General features: G+C 31.6%; 1 protein-coding gene and 1 pseudogene across 1 annotated transcript; both read left to right on the forward strand.

Annotated features, from left to right (window-relative positions):
• The first annotated feature begins 450 nt into the window (after window positions 1–450).
• On the forward strand, window positions 451–3,246 carry LOC115962692 (annotated as a pseudogene).
• Window positions 3,247–10,097: 6,851 nt separating this feature from the next.
• LOC115964621 (ervatamin-B-like) lies at window positions 10,098–12,937 on the forward strand. Its single transcript, XM_031083892.1, has 6 exons — window positions 10,098–10,130; window positions 11,022–11,075; window positions 11,938–12,004; window positions 12,100–12,356; window positions 12,483–12,611; window positions 12,689–12,937. Exons 1-6 carry the CDS (start codon window positions 10,098–10,100, stop codon window positions 12,935–12,937), a joined length of 789 nt encoding a protein of 262 aa, XP_030939752.1.
• Window positions 12,938–18,234: the final 5,297 nt, after the last annotated feature.

Consider the following 18,234-nt stretch of genomic DNA (forward strand, 5'->3'; position numbering starts at 1 on the left):
GAGCGGTCTGCCGTGCGGCCTGGGTTCTTCTCCATCTGTTTCTGGTTTTTTTTTTTTTTTTTTTTTCTCTGGGTTCTTCTGGGTCTGGGTTCTTTTGGTGCTGCTTTGACCTTTATAAGGTTTACAAATCGAATCTTAGAGACTTGATTTTCATGTGACCACATGGAAAAATATGCCACATTGGAAATAATTAGGTCATGAAAATCGAGTCCCTGAGACTCGATTTATAGGCCAAAATCAAGTCTTTAAGACTAAAAAATGCTAGTGAATAATATAGTTTAGTAACTAGAACTACTAACTATATATTTATGATTTTATAACCATTTGGCCATTTTGACCCTTTTAAGTACGTGAAAGGAGGATTAACATAATCGTAACCGACAATAGACATATAGTTGGAGAATATTACGTCATTGTGCCATATCTGACTCACTTGAAACAGTATCCGATTCTCTCACAGCTCAGAAATAAGAACCTGAACACGCACTCTCTCTATCTCTCTCAATTCTCAAACTGAAAGAAAACCCAATGGCCGATCAAAATTTGAAGCCCGAGCTTTTCGAACTCAACAATGGAACCATGCGTGTACTCATCAGCAACCTGGGCTGCACCATCACTTCCTTGTGTGTACCTGACAAAGATGGTATTTTTATTATATATTCTTTTGCCAATTGCCAAGTCTTTTCATTTTTTTTTTTTATTATTTTTTTCTGGGTTTGTGGGAATGTTGCTGATGTCTGGTTTCTGTGGATTTTGAAGGCAAATTGGCTGCTGTTGTTCTTGGATTCGACTCTCTTGAACCTTATCTGGTAATATTCTCTGAACCCCATTTGATTTTTAATCTTGTTTTGGTCAAACTGCTTCTGGGTGCATTGATTTCTGCATGGATTGGAATTGTTTATTTATATGGGGAAAGCAAAGGAATTTATTCGGTAAAGGTTGCAACTTTATGCTTCTGTGAATTCTATCCACCTTTATCTGCAATGTCTTTTTTGGTGTATGATTTCTGCATAAATTGGATTTTTCTACTTTTGTATTTGATAAAGTTTTATAATTTGATAATTGTGTGAACTCCATTTTCTTTTTCAGAAATGTCATTTAACATTTGTTATGTTATATATATCCACCAAGAAGCTTGTAACTCAATGACATTGTCTGGTCGGGTTCAAACTTCAAATCCCCTCCCCACTTGTTGTAACAATTGAATTTTTTATTTTTTTATTTTAAAGTTTGTTATATATTCATGAAAATATGATTTATGATTTTGGGCATAATGATATACATATTATTAGATCAATTATTGGGTTTAGCTGTATCTTTATTCTAAATTGGTGAACATTGATTTAATCTCATAGTTTTGTGGGTTTGGATGTATGTATTATCAGAAAGGTGCTGCACCCTATTTTGGCAGCATCGTGGGTCGGGTTGCAAACTGAATCAAAGATGGGAAGTTTAAACTCAATGGGGTCGATTACTCTTTGCCTATCAACAAGCCCCCAAACAGTCTCCATGGTATGACAGTCGTGAAACTCTTTATCCTTACTGCTAGTCTGAATTAATCTTTTCTAGGCAGTGTGGTATGAAAATCATGGTTCTAAATATCTGTGAGATCATCTATTTAATTTTGCAATTAGCCAAAATTGCTACTAATTTGTGTTTGAATGTTGAAAGTTTTAATAATATTTTTTTTGGTTTTTCCAAAAATTAATTGCTTGTGTTGACTCTTGACAAACCTGAATATTACCATCTAGCATGCTGGTGATAGTGTGAAAGACATGTTTTTTTTTTCTCTTATATTTTGTAATTGAAAGATATCAAAAGATTTGTGGGTTTTAAAGTGATTTGTAATGAAAAAGAATTTATGGGAAAATATTTCCTTGGATTTTTTTTCTTTGTAGAAAAGTAAATTTGTTTGAGGCTCCTTTGGTATTTTACCCTAATTAGCCAATTAAGAAAGGGTGAGATCAGTACTTGCACATAATGAATGGGATTCTCCTATGCATGTTTTATTGGTGGCTTGGCATACATCCTGGCTTGGAGCAAGTTTAAAAGATCAAACCAAATCAAATCTGCACTCATTGTTTGTATGCAATGCGATAACTCAGCGTTTGCCAAAAATGATGGATAGAAGTGCCTTTCTGCATAATATAAAATCAATGCTAGTTGGAACTTTATGCTTGTAGGATTGATCTGTATTCCCCATAGTTCAGAATCTTCAGATCAAGATTATACACCAATTATAGAAAAGTCTTTTGGAAACCCAAAAAAACCTTTGTTTTATTTTGTGAGCTTACTTTTTGCTTAGAATTCTGCTTTTAAGGTAACTGAAAATTGACAAGTTCTATATTCATTGTAGTATGATTCATACTCTCTCTTCCTCTTCCTCTCTCTCACTAACTTTCCCCCCTTTCTTTAGGTGGGCACATGGGATTTGATAAGAAGGTTTGGGAGGCAACTAATATTACAAAGGGCAAGAATCCATCCATCACTTTCAAATATCACAGTTCTGATGGGGAGGAAGGTAATTTGTCTCTCTTGCTCTTGCTCAATGTCTCTTATTCTCTCTCTCCTATTTGCTGTTCATATCTGTTTCTCCTGTCACTAGGTTACCCGGGTGATGTCTCTGTGACTGCGACTTACACGCTTACTTCAAGCACAACAATGAGGCTTGACATGGAAGCTGTGCCAAACAAGCCAACTCCAATCAGCTTAGCTCAGCATACATATTGGAATTTAGCTGGCCACAACTCTGGAAACATTCTTGACCATTCAATTCAGATTAGGGCAAACCATGTTACTCCTGTGGATCAGAACACAATCCCAACTGGTGAAATCATGCCAGTTAAGGGTGCCCCTTTGATTTCACTTCTGAGAAGAGGATACGTGAGTCAATCCATGAGGTTGGTTTAGGGTATGATCACAACTATGTTCTAGACTGTGGGGAGGAAAAAGCAGGTTTGAAACATGCCGCAAAAGTGAAGGACCCATCAAGCTCTAGGATCCTTAACTTGTGGAGCAATGCCCCTGGGATGCAGTTTTACACTGGGAACTATGTGAATGGGGTTGTTGGTAAAGGAGGTGCTGTTTATGGAAAGCATGCCGGGCTATGTTTGGAGACTCAGGGATTCCCAAATGCCATAAACCAACCAAACTTCCCTTCTATTGTTGTTCAATCTGGTGAGAAGTATCAACACACAATGTTGTTTGAGTTTTCAGTTGAATAAAGTGGCAGTCTTTAAAGGAGCAGATGTCAGAATAAGGTTGACTTTTGGTTTTCTTGCTACCAAGTGTTAGAACCGGATGATGAGAACTATTGATATAATCTTGCTTATAACAGATTTAGAGGCTGATCTTTGTGTCGAAGTTCTGAAGAAAGCTTAATGTTATTAAAGAGTTCACTCTTTCAAAGAAATCTCCACAAACCAAACCCTCCACACCCAACCCCTCCTCCCCTTCTCCCCAAAGGGCGGGTGCTTTTCTCTCACTTAAGCTGTTTGACTGACAAAGATCACAACATAATTACTGCATTTTTCTATCAATTAGTAAAATGGAGTGGTATTTGTGTTGCGTCCCTATTTTAAGGAAGCTATGAGAACACTAATTAACTAATAATTTTGGGGCATGATATTCTTGTGTGTGTGAGTTGGGTGGGGGTGGAGTGAAACACTTTGCCCAACTAGGAAGAACTGTAGGATGACTAGTTCGTAAAAGTTATCTAGAACAATAGTTTTGATGTGGATAGGCTTTGAGGTCCATTAGAATTAAGTGTATGGGTTTTGTTAGAGTGAATTCGGGCCATGTCTAGAGCATTTCAAGTTGAACCTGGAGCATGTCTAGAGCCAGCCGACTTTGCAAAATAAGTAGTAATTTAAATAATAAAAAAATAAAGAAAGGGAGGGGGGGAGCATTTTTCAAATACCCCTCACCCCTCACAGAAGGGAAGTTTTATTTAGATATATAACTGTAGAGCACGCTCGTGGTGTGCCCAAATAAATACACAATATTCTTGACAAAACGGGACAACTCTCATATTCTTCAACCTTGCTCTCTTGGTCAAGGCCTCTTTTTACCATAACGTCTGCACGCCTGCTAACTTCACAAAAAAATGTGTCTGAGGTGGACGGTCTAGTCCCCATTTATCAAGGTCCTGCAATCAAATATCAAAATAGCAATATACGGTACAAAAAACATAATTAGTTGTTAACTAATTAAGCACTATCTGATTGCCATTCAAGATTTAGTTCATACCTAGCAGCACACAATTGGCAATTCAGCTAAATTATTTGTGGCAATACGCCAATACCTATATTGATAGAGAAGCCTTTTAGACCCCACCTCCCCGGCTTGACATAAGAGTTATAATGCAGTTGCTGGTGGTGAATTTCTATTTCATAAAGTATTCATCCATACGAAAACATGTATAAATTTAAATCCTAAGTAATGTTTACACTAAATATAAGGAGTGTGAATATTGAATCTGTTAATTTAATTAGATAATAAACTAAATGTTCCATGATATATCATCATTTTAAGTAAATTTATAACTCCAATATTTAACAAAAAAAAAATTCATCTCATACAACTCATTTGACTTAACATTTAATCCTTTAAATTCAGCAACCTCCTCAAAATCATAATATTAGTTAACCAAACATTTAAACCTTTAAAGTTCAAAAGATAAATTTAAACCCTAAGGAATGTTCACACTAAATATAAGGAGTGTTAATACTGAATTTGTTAATTAAATTAGATAATAAGCTAGATATTCCATGACATTTCCTCATTTTAGGTAAATTTATAACTCCAATTATTTAACAATCAAAAACTAATCTCATACAACTAATTTTACTTTACTTTTTTTTTCCTGAGAAATAATTTTACTTAACATTTAAATTCAGCAACCTCCTCAAGTCATAATATTAAATAACCAAACACTTAAACCTTTAAAGTTCAAGAAAATCAAGTGTTGCATACACACAATTATAATAAATCATCAATCATTAAATACAACAATATAAATTCAAAATTATAGTTGGATTTTTGCAATTTATATTCACTAAATGCTCAATAGTAAAACTACTATAACTTATTTAGACCCCCAATTTTAAAATTACGGCTTAATTGCTTTTAATCTACTCAACTAAGTGCGGAATAAGAGTAAACAAAGTGCAATTAACCAGAATACTACCTAGTGCATGGGCATACATAATTAATAATTAAATGTAAAGTACAAGGAGTAAGGGAAGAGAGATGCAAACACAAGATAACATGGCGATGTATTATTGAAGAGGAAAACCGAAATGCTCGACATAAAAACCTCTCCACGACTCTCCAAGCCAAATCAATCCACTAGTGAATAAGTTGGAGTAAAAAGATTACAATATAGACCCACCAATCCTATACTACCCTTTGTACTTAAAACCCTCCAAGTCCCTTCTACCAACAGGCTTCACCGAGCCTTGTCTTCAGTAGCTTTTTAGATCCTGTAATTATCACCAATTGCATCCACCATAGAATGACATAACTTGATGCTTAGAATGAGTGAGGTATGTGTTTGGGCTAAGAACCTCTTAAAGGATATGTAATTAGAGAGGTAGGAATAGAGGAAAACTAAGAGAAATGTGTAAAGGATTGTGGGTGTGCAATCTCTAACTCTCAAATGGTGTTCTAGGGTTTTCTCTTTGAAAATCTCCTTACAATTTTGTGGGTAATGTGGGATTATATAGTATGGATAAAGAAATAAGGAAAAACACACAAACAGACTGGTAGTACATCTCACGAGTCAAGTTGTGAGTTAGCCAAGTTGCGAGTCACTCACGAGATGCCATCACACTCAAACACTTCAACTTCTAGCATGTGTTCCTTATGTGACCTTTCGCGAGTTGCTCCACTCGCGAGTCACTTGTGAGTTGCTCTGTTCTTCACATTTCTTCACCAATTTCACACACTAACCCATACAAACATACAAAGAAATGATTGATGAAATACAATCAAATTTGACACGGAATTAAAGCCAACAATAACAAAATTGAAAATCACAACTTCACAAATAAGAAACAATAAAATGACATGTCCTCTAGTATCCAAAGGACTTCTTCTCGGTTTCAAACATTTAAAGTAGTGGAATGTATGCAATTATGGTATATGTAAAGATTCACCAATTTAAAAAAAAAAAAAAAAAATTATAAGGTTGTTTTTTTTTTAAAAAAAATGTAAATTTTATGAACTTAAAAGAAAAAGAAAAGTAAAAGCTTAGTACCTAAGAAAAAAAAAAAAAAAAAAAAAAAAAAACCACTCCATAAATCACACACATCACTAAAAAAGGAAGAAAAAAAAATCCTAAACATCTTATAAATTGCAACACTGATCCACTCTCATTATATATTAGTAATCTCAGTTGTTTTATCTATCAATATAAATGACCCACTTTTTTCTCTTTCAATTAGTTTATTGCGGCTTGATCTAGATAAATGTGAAAACACAAACTAAAGTCCAAAGGAATTCTTTTCGGTTATAAATGTCTGAAGGTGTAGAATGTATAGAGTTAAATTATGGTAAATTGCAAATTACTCCTAAAGTTTGGAGTTGTTTAGATTTTACATCTTAAAGTTTTAGAATTTGAATTTTTACCTCATGAAGTTTGGGAGTGTTTAAATTTTACATCCTAACGTTTCAGAATTTGAATTTTACCCCATAAATTTTAAGGTATTTAGATTTTACTCCCTAAAATTTATGAAATTTTACACCTTAAAGTTACAGAATTTGAGGGTGTAAAATTCAAACATTTCTAAACTTTAAGGAGTAAAATTCAAATTCTGAAATGTCAGCGTCTAAATCCCAAACTCTACAGCTGCAACTTGCAATTTACCATTTTGTTTTCATACAGGCCAAGCCGATGGTTTTCATTTGGAGGATTGAAGAAGTGTGGTTTGAAAGATAAAGACTAGACTTGAGTGGGTTTAGTGGTATACCTATAGACCCAAACTTGGATTTTACACAATAAGCTACGATTGCTAGTAAAAGCTAGAGGCCCATGAACAGCCCCTGTGCCGTTCACAACCAAAAAAAAAAAAAACTGATTTTGGCTACTAAATTTACCATAAAATCTAGAATAATAACTTTAAGTTAAGTAGGTTGGTTATATTTAATGCAATCTGACAAGTTCCCACAAAATTAGCAGGTCCTTGTGGGTGGGGTTATTTTCCCTTAGTAAATACATAAAAGTAGAATAATTATTGAGTATTCTAAGAGTATAATTTCTCTTTCTCACATAGAGGTGGATTTCACCCGTCATGGGACCCACCTCTATATGAGAAAGAGAAAGTATACCTCTGAAATATTTAATAAATTTCTATAAAAGTAAGCTTGGTCAGTAGGTTTCCCAAAATGATTTTTAAAGTCGTTAATCTATTAAAGAACCAAACCTAACTAATTAGTCAAAACTACACGTGGTTAGTTCTAATCTTGAGGATACACGTTGACCATTAAAAGTTGCTTTTTTTTTTTTTTTTTTTGAGAAACTAATTTTAATAAAGTGCAGAGATATTGAATGGTAAAAATGTAAAATAGCCATATGCACTTATAGAACGAGGTTGAAAAAAATTGCAAAATGAGGTATCTACATTTAGTAAAAAAAAAATTGAGTTATAAAATAATTATAAAAACTAAAAATTCATTATTTATTTGAAGGCAGTGGTCTCAAACCTAGTTGCTCAATGATGCTCTTCTAAACGGATAACTTCAAATGATATTTTGAACAGTGACGGAACTATAGTTGGACCAAATTATGTATTAATTTTAGCAATTTGTTTCAATAAATTTACACTTTGCCCTCTCAACAATATTATTGATCTTTTTAAAGGCCATAAAATTTTTTATTAATCTAAAATCTGAAATAAATTTAACAAGCTCAACAATAAAATTTACCAATAACAAATTTAAGCCCAAACAACAACTCAAAACAAACCCACGCAAGAAACAAACAAAAAATAAAATAAAATAAAAAATTCCTAAGCCAATTCTAACTACTCTAAGTGAATATCCACACACATTTGACAACACACAAGACACCCAAAAAAAAGGTAAAAAAAAAAAAATGCTTAACTTTCTAAATTGAAGTGCTTCGTTCACAACATTTTTACAATATTTTCACAACAAATCACATGCGGTAAGTTGTTATTGGTTCTAATTTGAATCCACAATTTAAATTACTTTTTTTTCCACTTATAACAATCAATAATAACCTACCACTTATGATTTGTTATGAAAATGTAGTAAAAATATTATGAACATAGCATTTCTCTTCCAAATAAATGCTTTTTTTGAGTTTAAAAAAAAAAAAATTGTTTACACTTTTGCCCCCTCTAACTCTAAGTCCTAACTCCGTCCCTAATTCTGAATACCATTTTGGACCTCGTTTTGGTTTGTCCATTAAAACAGAACATTTCGATACCAGACTATTTTGGAGTACCATTTCGAGATTACCAACACACACACACACCCCTAAGTCTGCATCACATTATATTATACCATATCAAATTATAAATTCAAAATCAAATGACGCACATTCTTAATTTCATAATTACATAATATAAATATATAATATGTAATATATAAGTGAAGAAAAATAATTATTAATGAAGAAAAAAACCATGACCTTTGTGAGTAAAGTAAACAAGAAAAATTTATTGTTAAAGGAAAAATAAGAATAAGATGTCATTTGTGAGTGAAGTAATTAAAAATATGGGTTTAGGAAAAAAATTGATTCGTTTACATACTGGGTGTTTACAAACTAACATGACAATTAATGTAATTGGTAGATTTTAACAGCATATTAAAACCAAAAATCAACGCCTTAAGTTGTTTTCATGGGTGTAGGGTGGGTCAGAATTCTTTTTTAGCCTTAGGTTGGAACATATTTAAATTGATAGTTTTCTTAACCCATCCAACACAACTCAGCTGGAGATATATATATAGGTTTAATAAGGGTCGCCAATAGGCCAAGTTGACCCATTTTTACTTGGCCTATGGCATAATGGGCTGGGCATAGTAGGTTGTTGACTAATTAATGGGTCAGGTTAGATTAGGTCAAAAGAGAAAACTCTAGCCTATGACCTTGCCCTTAGGCAATGTCGATTCTTTCTTTAGTGTGCTGGGCTACCAGGTTGGGACTATGGGCTTGTGTTAATATCTTATTTAATTATTTTTTATAAGAAAAAATTTATCTATTTTTTTAAAGGAAAAAAATAAAAGAATTTAACACTTTTTAAATTTTTTTTAAGGTCAAATCTATTTAATTTTTTGTTTTGTTAATAGAAACCCATTTAATTTTTTATTTATTAAAGCTTTAAATGGTTTTTTTTTTCAACTTTTAATTTAAAAAATGTCAATCAGTGAATTCAAAGTTGCTAGACTATTGGAAAATTATATTTAGTAAACTAAGTTTAACACAATCACTTTAAGTATGTGCTTAAGGGATTGCTCTTAAAAAATTCCTTTATAATGTTTTAAGATCAATCCCCTATTCTCCCCCTATATATTTTTGTTATGAATTCTAAGTTATTGGACTGGGCAACAAGTTGAACCAACAGGCTAGACTAATGGGCTGATTTATTGGGCATCCATGGTCATAAAAACTAGCTCATTCCTTGACCAACTAGTCTAGTAGGCTACCTATGAGCCCCTACAGCAATGGGTCGGGCTGCCATTATTCCAATGGGTCATCATTTTGTGAATTAATTTTGATGAATATGGAAATTTGAAATATAATTCATGTGTATTATGTACATTGTAACAATTTTAAAATAAATATATATTATTGAAATCCCAACTTTCAGTTTGAAAAATTCCATTAGTTTACGAATAAAAGTCCTACCTTTTTATAAAAATATATATAAAAATGGAAAATTTTAATTCATATAAAGTCCTTATATATTTATAAAAGTCTAAATTTCAAAATGCACAAAGTTGTTATTATTATTTTTTAATGAAAGATTAGAAAGCTTTTTTTTGGAGAAGGAGAAGGATTAGAAAGCTAATCACAAAGCTGACCTAGATCCACTAATTTTGGTCTTGAACCGTCCCCTTCCCCTGAGTATATGTTTGGTTTTGTTGAGATTGGTCTTACTGGGGTTAGTGTGGCTAGGTGCTGTCCTAGATGAGTGTTTGTCCTTAGTTCCTTTTCTTGTATTCCTTCTGACCCAATTTTTTTTTTTTTCTTTCTAATTTTGGGAAGTGAATATTTGATTCTTTGAATGTGTCACCATATCATATTCCACCACACAAAGCAACCCATACTCTTTGCATTCTTTGACTACATTAAATTATTGGTATAAATATTTTTACTTAAACTATTTTTCTTCTTTACTCATTTTCTTTTACAAAAATTTTCACATTTCACTCTTAAAACTCCCTCACATTAAAGGTCATCCTTTTTCTTCACTTTCTTCTTCACTCATTTTCTTTTCTTCTTCACTCTTGAAACTCCCTCACATTAAAGGTCATTTTTCTTCACTCTTGAAACTCCCTCACATTAAAGGTATTTTTTTTTCTTCTTCACTCTTGCTTCTTCTTCTTCTTCTTCTTCTTCTTCTTTAAACTAAATAAAAACTCTATATAGGGAATGGACCTATTTATGTTATTGTGTTGCATATAGATGTAAATTTTTCATAAATTCATGAAACTATAAGTCTATAACCTAGGTCAGCAACAACATGCTTTTTTTAAGAATAACATGATTACTTTGTAATCATGTCCACATATGCTCTTAATTTTCCGGAACATAGAAATGATTTGATTTAATATATTTAGTAGTTGTTAGTGGTGAGGTGCAAACATGTGTATCAAAATAGATGTAGAATTTATCCTTGGTTTCTAAGAGAATGACTTGATATATTGGATTACCGTAGAGATGAATAAATTATGTTTTCCTTGGTTTCATGCTTTTTTTTATTATTACTTTTCTATTATAGCCTCTTTTTCCTTAAGTAAAAGTCTTACATAGAATTTTTGTATTGATGCAGATACTTGCAATATTTCTAAATCCAAAGGATGGGGGTAAGCCATTTAAAATTCTTGTAATTTTTTAAAATTATTTTCTTTATCTCATTTTCCATAATTTTATGGAAAATATAAGTGTAAGTCAATAGTTAAATAAATAAATAAATGGTATAAATTTATTCTAATCATTTGCTTTGAAATTCTCTTATATTTACTGCATTGTCATTAGTAAGATAATTATTAACAACAAACTTAATCTTTAAAACTTATTTTAATGAATACTAGTGTATAGCTCCGTGCATATACATGAGTAGAATTAAAAAAAATCAAAATTATATGATTAAAATTACACATTTTATTTTAAGAAGAGATTCAAATTATATATAGTAGTTCTTAATTTAATTCTCACAATTTTCTAGTGCACAGTGCACACAAGATTACACACTAAGATTTCATTTCTTTTAAGCTTATAAGTTGGCTTAACAAAGTCTCACTTTTTTTTAAGGCACGATCATACTTTTAACTAGTTTATATATTTAATCTGAATAAGCTAATGAACTTTGAAGCTATAACCTTCTCAAAAAATAAGTAAATAAATAAATAAAGGTATATGTTTCTTATTATATAAGTAAATATAAAAATTCTAAGTTGATTTTAAAATTTTCCTTCATAAAGTTAATATAGATTTTTTTTTAATAACTTATAGTCTAATATAGAACATTTTAATTATAATTTACAACTATACTATAGCCAACATAGTTACTGAAAACTCATGCAACATCAATAATGTGCACTAATAAATATTTGATTTCTTATAGTGTATTAGAAGCAATCAAATGAAGTTTTGTTTTGTTCATTATAATGTTAAGAAGACCCGAGATAATTTCTAAAAGCTTTGTGAGTAAAGTATGAATTGTTTGTATCATCTTGTTTTAATAGGATGAAGTTCCGGCACGACAGGATTGGAGTCATTTACTCGGTCCAGTTAGAGATCAAAGGGGTTGTAGTAAGTATTTACAAAACTCTTCATTTTCTTCTAACTTTTGATTTTTAGCACAAAATAAATAATATTATAATGTTCTACTTTTTTATTGTTTAAAGATTGTTGTTGGGCAATCACTGCCACTGTGGCCATAGAAGCTCTGTACACTCTCAGGGACATCGATAATGCCATAACTCCGCTAGCACCACAAGAGTTGATAGACTGTTGTGTTTTGAATCCCAAGAATCGTGATAAAAAAGGTTGCTACAATTATGCAACTAACAAAGCATTTAAGTGGATAATGAAGAATGGCATTTCTACTGAGGAAGACTATCCTTTTCAAGGACAAAAAGGAGACTGTAAACCAAAAACTAAGGTAATGTGTGTATATATATATATATATATATATATATATATATATATATATTGAGGCATATATTTATATATGTGTTTATGTTCATTATTTGGCTTCTTAAGTATATTTTATTTTTATTTCTTTCAGCCAGGAGTTAGTATTACAGGTTTTGAGAAAATTGATGACAATGATCAAATTGCTTTTCTTAAGAAGGTTTCAGAGCACCCAGTGGCTGCAGCTGTCCATATTTTTGATGAATTCCTAAAACTAAAAGGGGTAAATAATCATTGTTTGTATAGTTTATATAGGAATTATTATGATATTGTCTAATTCGTCTTTTCTAATGGTTTCAGGAAATTTACAAAGGTCCACAGGATCCATTAATTGCAAAGATACCAAAAGGTGTCCATGCCATTCTCGTGGTTGGGTATGACACTGAGAATGGAGAGGATTATTGGATGATTAGAAATTCATGGGGCGAAAATTGGGGAGTTAATGGCTATGGAAAAATACTCCGATCTGGCCGTGTCTCGATCTTGACAGAAAAGAATGAAGTGAAAGAATTCCCTCTTGTTCACAGGGTATCATATCCTACTATTTGAAAAACCATTAGTGTGATCAATATCACAACTTTAATATTTAGCTACTTCTAATAGTCTTTGGATCTAACAAAGGATGTTGTTTAATATTATAACTACTTATGAACCCTACTTATGTTTTCTCAGTTTATAATATGCTATCTTTTGGTTATTTGTCCCCTTTTTCTTGTATGGTGTAATTTACTAACTATTGTTTATGATCAAAATGCATTTATTTTATTGGGATAATTTGATAGTTATAATGAAGAGGGGGATTTGAACTTGGGTTTCATAGGCACACTAGAAGTATCAACCAATTGAGCTACAACGCTTTTGGCATGGTGATACGTGGAAGTTGCATATTATTTACTTGACAACAACCATGAACTCTCAAATAAAAATTAGAAATGTTATGCCCACTTGGGACTACTCATCCTATCTTAGGAAATTCTTAGATAGTCTGTCTCAATTAAAACAAGACACATCATAAAAAATTGATTAAATTAGCACCCATGCGATGTCACTTTACCACATATGTACTCTAACATTTGCTAAACTTGTTGAAAGTGTAAATCGGCGGGTCACTGAAATTTTTAGCACTTGAAAAGTTTTCAAATTTTGTTTTAAGGAATATGAATAAATCTTTAGATTAGGATGTGTAAACATCACATTTTATACCCATTAATAACCTTTGGTCCCCGGCCCCAACAATGAGCTTGACATATGGTAACCAAAGGTAATTAAAAAGTTCACAATAGTTTAGAGGTAACCACAACTCAAAAGTGCTCAAATCACTTTGAAAACGATTTTAAAAAATGACATTTGTTCATTGTTTTTATCGTAACTTTTTATCCACAATGAAATTTTGAGTGAGGTTTGTTTCATTGGAACGAAGACATCCAGACATTTAATTTGGATATAAATTTTGTGCAATTAAAATTTAAATTAAGTGAGTTACGGCTGTTTAAATTCGGGCCAGCAGTACAATGGAATTTAGGGTTCTATGCATGCATATTTGGATGCATATTTGGAAGCATGAGCGCGCATGCTCAATTCCAGAACCTTAGAAATTCAGTTTTAAGTGCCCAAAGCTTCATTCTTTGATGGAGCCCGGCCCTTAGACCCTTAGGAACATCCAAAACCCTCTAAAAAGCCACAAAAACCCTAGTTTACACATATAAATACCAACCTTATGTCCTCAATCCAAACCCTAGCTAGAAAGAGTTTATTTTCATGCCTCCATCTTTTTAAAACCCTACTCTCTATTTTCTAAACTAAAACACAATAGCTAGTATGTTTTTTTGATATGATTCAAAATCATATCAAAGGTTTTTTGACAATGGCAGCTCTAGGAATTTTGTTTAGTGGGGTCATTAAAAAACTTAAATGATAAAAAAATTATTAAAAAGAAAACTTGAATATATCGAGTTATTGAAATTTTTTTTTATTTATTTTTTTTAAGTTTTACAATTTCCTTTTACAAGTTTTCAAATTATGAGTTGTTATATGATAGTTTATTATGAGTATTTATTGCCATTGTGGATAGCTATGACCATTTTATTTTGTTAAGTTTGTCTAACATTTTTATTTTTATGCTGTTTTTATTATCTATTTGTCTTTGTTTTTATAAAAATATTTTAAACTAAATGAATAAACTCAACTCATTGGTTTTGCATTAATTATTGATGCACACAACCACACTCATTCATACATAAATAATACACTACATGTCTACTTAACCAATCAAATACTTGAACAATCACTAACTTTACAATTTTTTTTTCTTGATTTTTTCTGACTTTTTAACAAAAAGTTATTATAACATGATAATAATACACACACATACTACAAACCCTCTCTATTTCCTAATTACTAAATTATATAAAGTTATATTATATTTAGGGTCATATTAATGAATACCCTTAGGGCAATTGTTATATTTTCCATGAAAGTGGTGTCAAAATATTTCTCTTATATTTCTGCTTTACACGCAAACTTCCACACACATCATTATTTACACAAATAACATTATGACAAAAATAATGTACACAATCAATATTAGATATACTCACATACATATAATATAAAGAATAATGCTAGAGATACAAACTATTTTACAATTTTTTTTACAAATTACTGATGTGAGTGATTATTGGTAAATGAAAAAATGATATTAATAGTGGGTTTAGGTAAAAACCAATAAGAGGTTGACCACATCAACATTTTGTAAAAATGCTGTAAAATAATTTGTGATTGTAGCATTACTCTAATATAAATTTATGATAAAGAGTGACACTTACAATTCACAAACACTTATTCTTACTCCTAGAGTTGGAAATATTTGTAATAAGGGTGTATAAAATTTAAATCAGGGTGTGTAAAAATAACATTTTTAAGAATAAATTAAAGTATTAAACTATCAAAAAATATATTATATATAAAAAAAAATTGAAGTCAGGGGGTTCATTTGAACCCCCTGAACAAAGTGTAGCGCCGCCCTTGTTTTTTGATATGATTCAAAACCCTAACCGAGTATAGTCAAAAAGTTGACTTTTTTATCTGAACATATGATTGTGTTGAATTTTAGATCATCTCGTAGGACATATTTTTATACGATAGTTTATGGGCCAAAATTAGAGTTAAAGTGGATGAGATATCACCAAAATATCCAAAACCTTAATAAAAACATTCACTTTTTTTTTTTCCAAGAAAAAAACTAGCAGTTTTTTACTCGACTTTGCACAATATACTATACCAATTGGGCAAGAATTGGAATGAGTGGTCTTGACCATCTTGAAGAACAAGGTCTTAGCTAATTTTCATCAAAAGGACTTGACGATATTTGCTTTGGATTGGAAGATATGAATTTTTCAAGAAAAAGCGTCACGCATCACCTTCCTTCCGAGGTTGATACCTCAAGGACCGTAGCTCCAAATCAAACGAGACTAGAACTTTTGGAAACTAGACATCTAATGCTAGCCTCCCATTTTCTCACCACTCCTATAAATTAAACCCCCCCCCCCCCCAAATTTTTGTGAAAAATATGAAGAAAAAGTATGGAAAAAAATAGAGAAATAGAGATTAAAAAGTGAGGAAAAGTCATAAAAGTTAGGGATGGCAAAATGTACCTAACTTGATGGGTTGATTTTTACCCGACCCATTAAAAATTAGGGTCGGGTTTGGGTTTTCATTAAAAAACCCGAAGCGGGTATAGGTATTAAGCATACCTGTCCCGAACCCCCCCCCCCCACACACACACACATATATATATAAACCCTAAGTTCCTAGTATGAATATCTTATTTTCTCTCAAACCCTAATCTCACTTCTCTATTTGCCTCTTCCTCACTCTTCACACTCACACAGCCGCACTCTCACTCTCACTCTCACTCTCACTCTAACTCTCAATCTCAGCCGTTGAGTCAGCCCAACTCCTCCTCGTCATCGATGCCACACATTGCTCCTCCTCCTTACATGCCCCAACTTGGTTATTTCCCTTTATCCTTTATCTTTTTACTTTTTTTTGGTTTCGTTACTCTCTTATTGCAAAAATATTTAGGATTTTGTATTGTGAACTTGTGTAGTTGTGTTTGTGGTTGAAAATTAGAAAAATAATAACTTATTTGCTAAAATTACTTGGTTTTCCTATCGTGTTTTTGTTTTTCTTATTATCAAATGTGATATTATTTAGGATTTTAATTTTTTATTTATTATTTCATCTTGAAAATTATTTAGGAATTTTGTATTGTGGTTTTTATTTTAAAAGGGAAATCTGAAAGTATGCTGTATTTATGTGATATAATTATTATTAGGGTTTTAAAGTTTGGTAGCAAAATTGGAATTTATGGGTAAAAGCATGAACTTGATTTTCTAGATATTAAATCCCATAAAATGACATGTTTCATGTTTGAGTTTGCTGGTAGCCGTGATAAAATAAACTAATATTATGGGAGTGATGTGTTAACATAAAAAAGGTATGTGGTAAAATTGCAATTTGTTTCTTTGAAATCATATGATGAGGTGTGAAGATGCATTAATGATGTAATTTTTGTGATGGTAGAGTCTAGACTCTAGAGCAGCTATATTGAAAGTTTGAATGATGTATGTTAATATAACAATATTTGTTTTTAATTGGTTAGATTATCATTGAGAATAAATCCTGTTATTGATGTCTAGCAAGGTCTTTTTATGTTTTCTAACTTAAGCCCTGATTAATGAGCTCTTTGGAGAGAGGCCAAAGATGAAAAGAGAAAACAATTGTATTTATGGAGTGAAATCAAAGGTTAGCATTTGTATTTATAAAATGAAATCAAAATTTTATTCTTATATTTTGATGGTTATAATTTGATTAAGTTTATTCCTTTTCTTTTTTTTTTTCTTTTTTCTCTTGTAGGTGCTTCACCTATGCCAAAAGATTATACAATTCAAACAATTCTTGATGATGTGGATGAGTTTGATGTTGATATCCTACCTTTTGTTTTTGATGGTGTTGATATCTTCTAGGCTATTATAATTTTTTGGACTTGTGGGTTTTATTTAGTAGCTTTTTAAACGTTTGACTTGTTGTTGTAAAGCTAGTAATGATCCTGGACTTGTGGGATTTATTTGGTAGATTTTTGAACATTTAACTCTTGTTAATTTTATGTTTATCATTTGAATTTAGCTCTTTTTTTTTTTTTTTGGGCTCAAAATGAAAGTTTATGATTGAAAAATAGTGGCTGGGATGAAACATATTATTTATTAGTTTTATGATTAAAAATGAATGTTTATTATTTATTTGCTCAGTTTATGTTTTATTTGTTTTCTATGAGCTGGATTTTAGATTTCAAAAATGGGCCATAGTTTATGGGCTTCAATTCAACCTTTTTTTTTATTGGGCCATGATTTGGGTCGCGGATTGGGCCCAAATTTGGCATGGCTAAATGGGGCCAACTGGGTAGGTCTGGGAGGGCAAAAAGAAACTTGTTTATTGAACGGGCTGGTTTGGGTAACGGGTATGGGCTCACAGGGCGGGTTCGGGTATAAAGAAACCTGGCTCGAACCTGGCCCGTTGCCATTCCTAAGAAAAAGTGAGAAAATTTTGAAAAATATAGCATAAGAAAATTCAAAAAAAAAAAAAAAAATCTTCCTCTCCTCTCTCTCTCTAGGAAACCCTACACAAAAAAAGCCTCATCTTTATTTTATTTTATTTTATTTATTTTTAATCTTTGTGGGTAAGGCTATAGGGATGGGTTAGTTCCTTAATAACTAGACCCATCACACCCCTTTATTATCTTGTAAACATCATTTCCATGAATATAAAAATCATTTCTTTTACTTTGC

Source organism: Quercus lobata, chromosome 10 (assembly GCF_001633185.2).
Source record: "Quercus lobata isolate SW786 chromosome 10, ValleyOak3.0 Primary Assembly, whole genome shotgun sequence".
Taxonomy (NCBI): domain Eukaryota; kingdom Viridiplantae; phylum Streptophyta; class Magnoliopsida; order Fagales; family Fagaceae; genus Quercus; species Quercus lobata.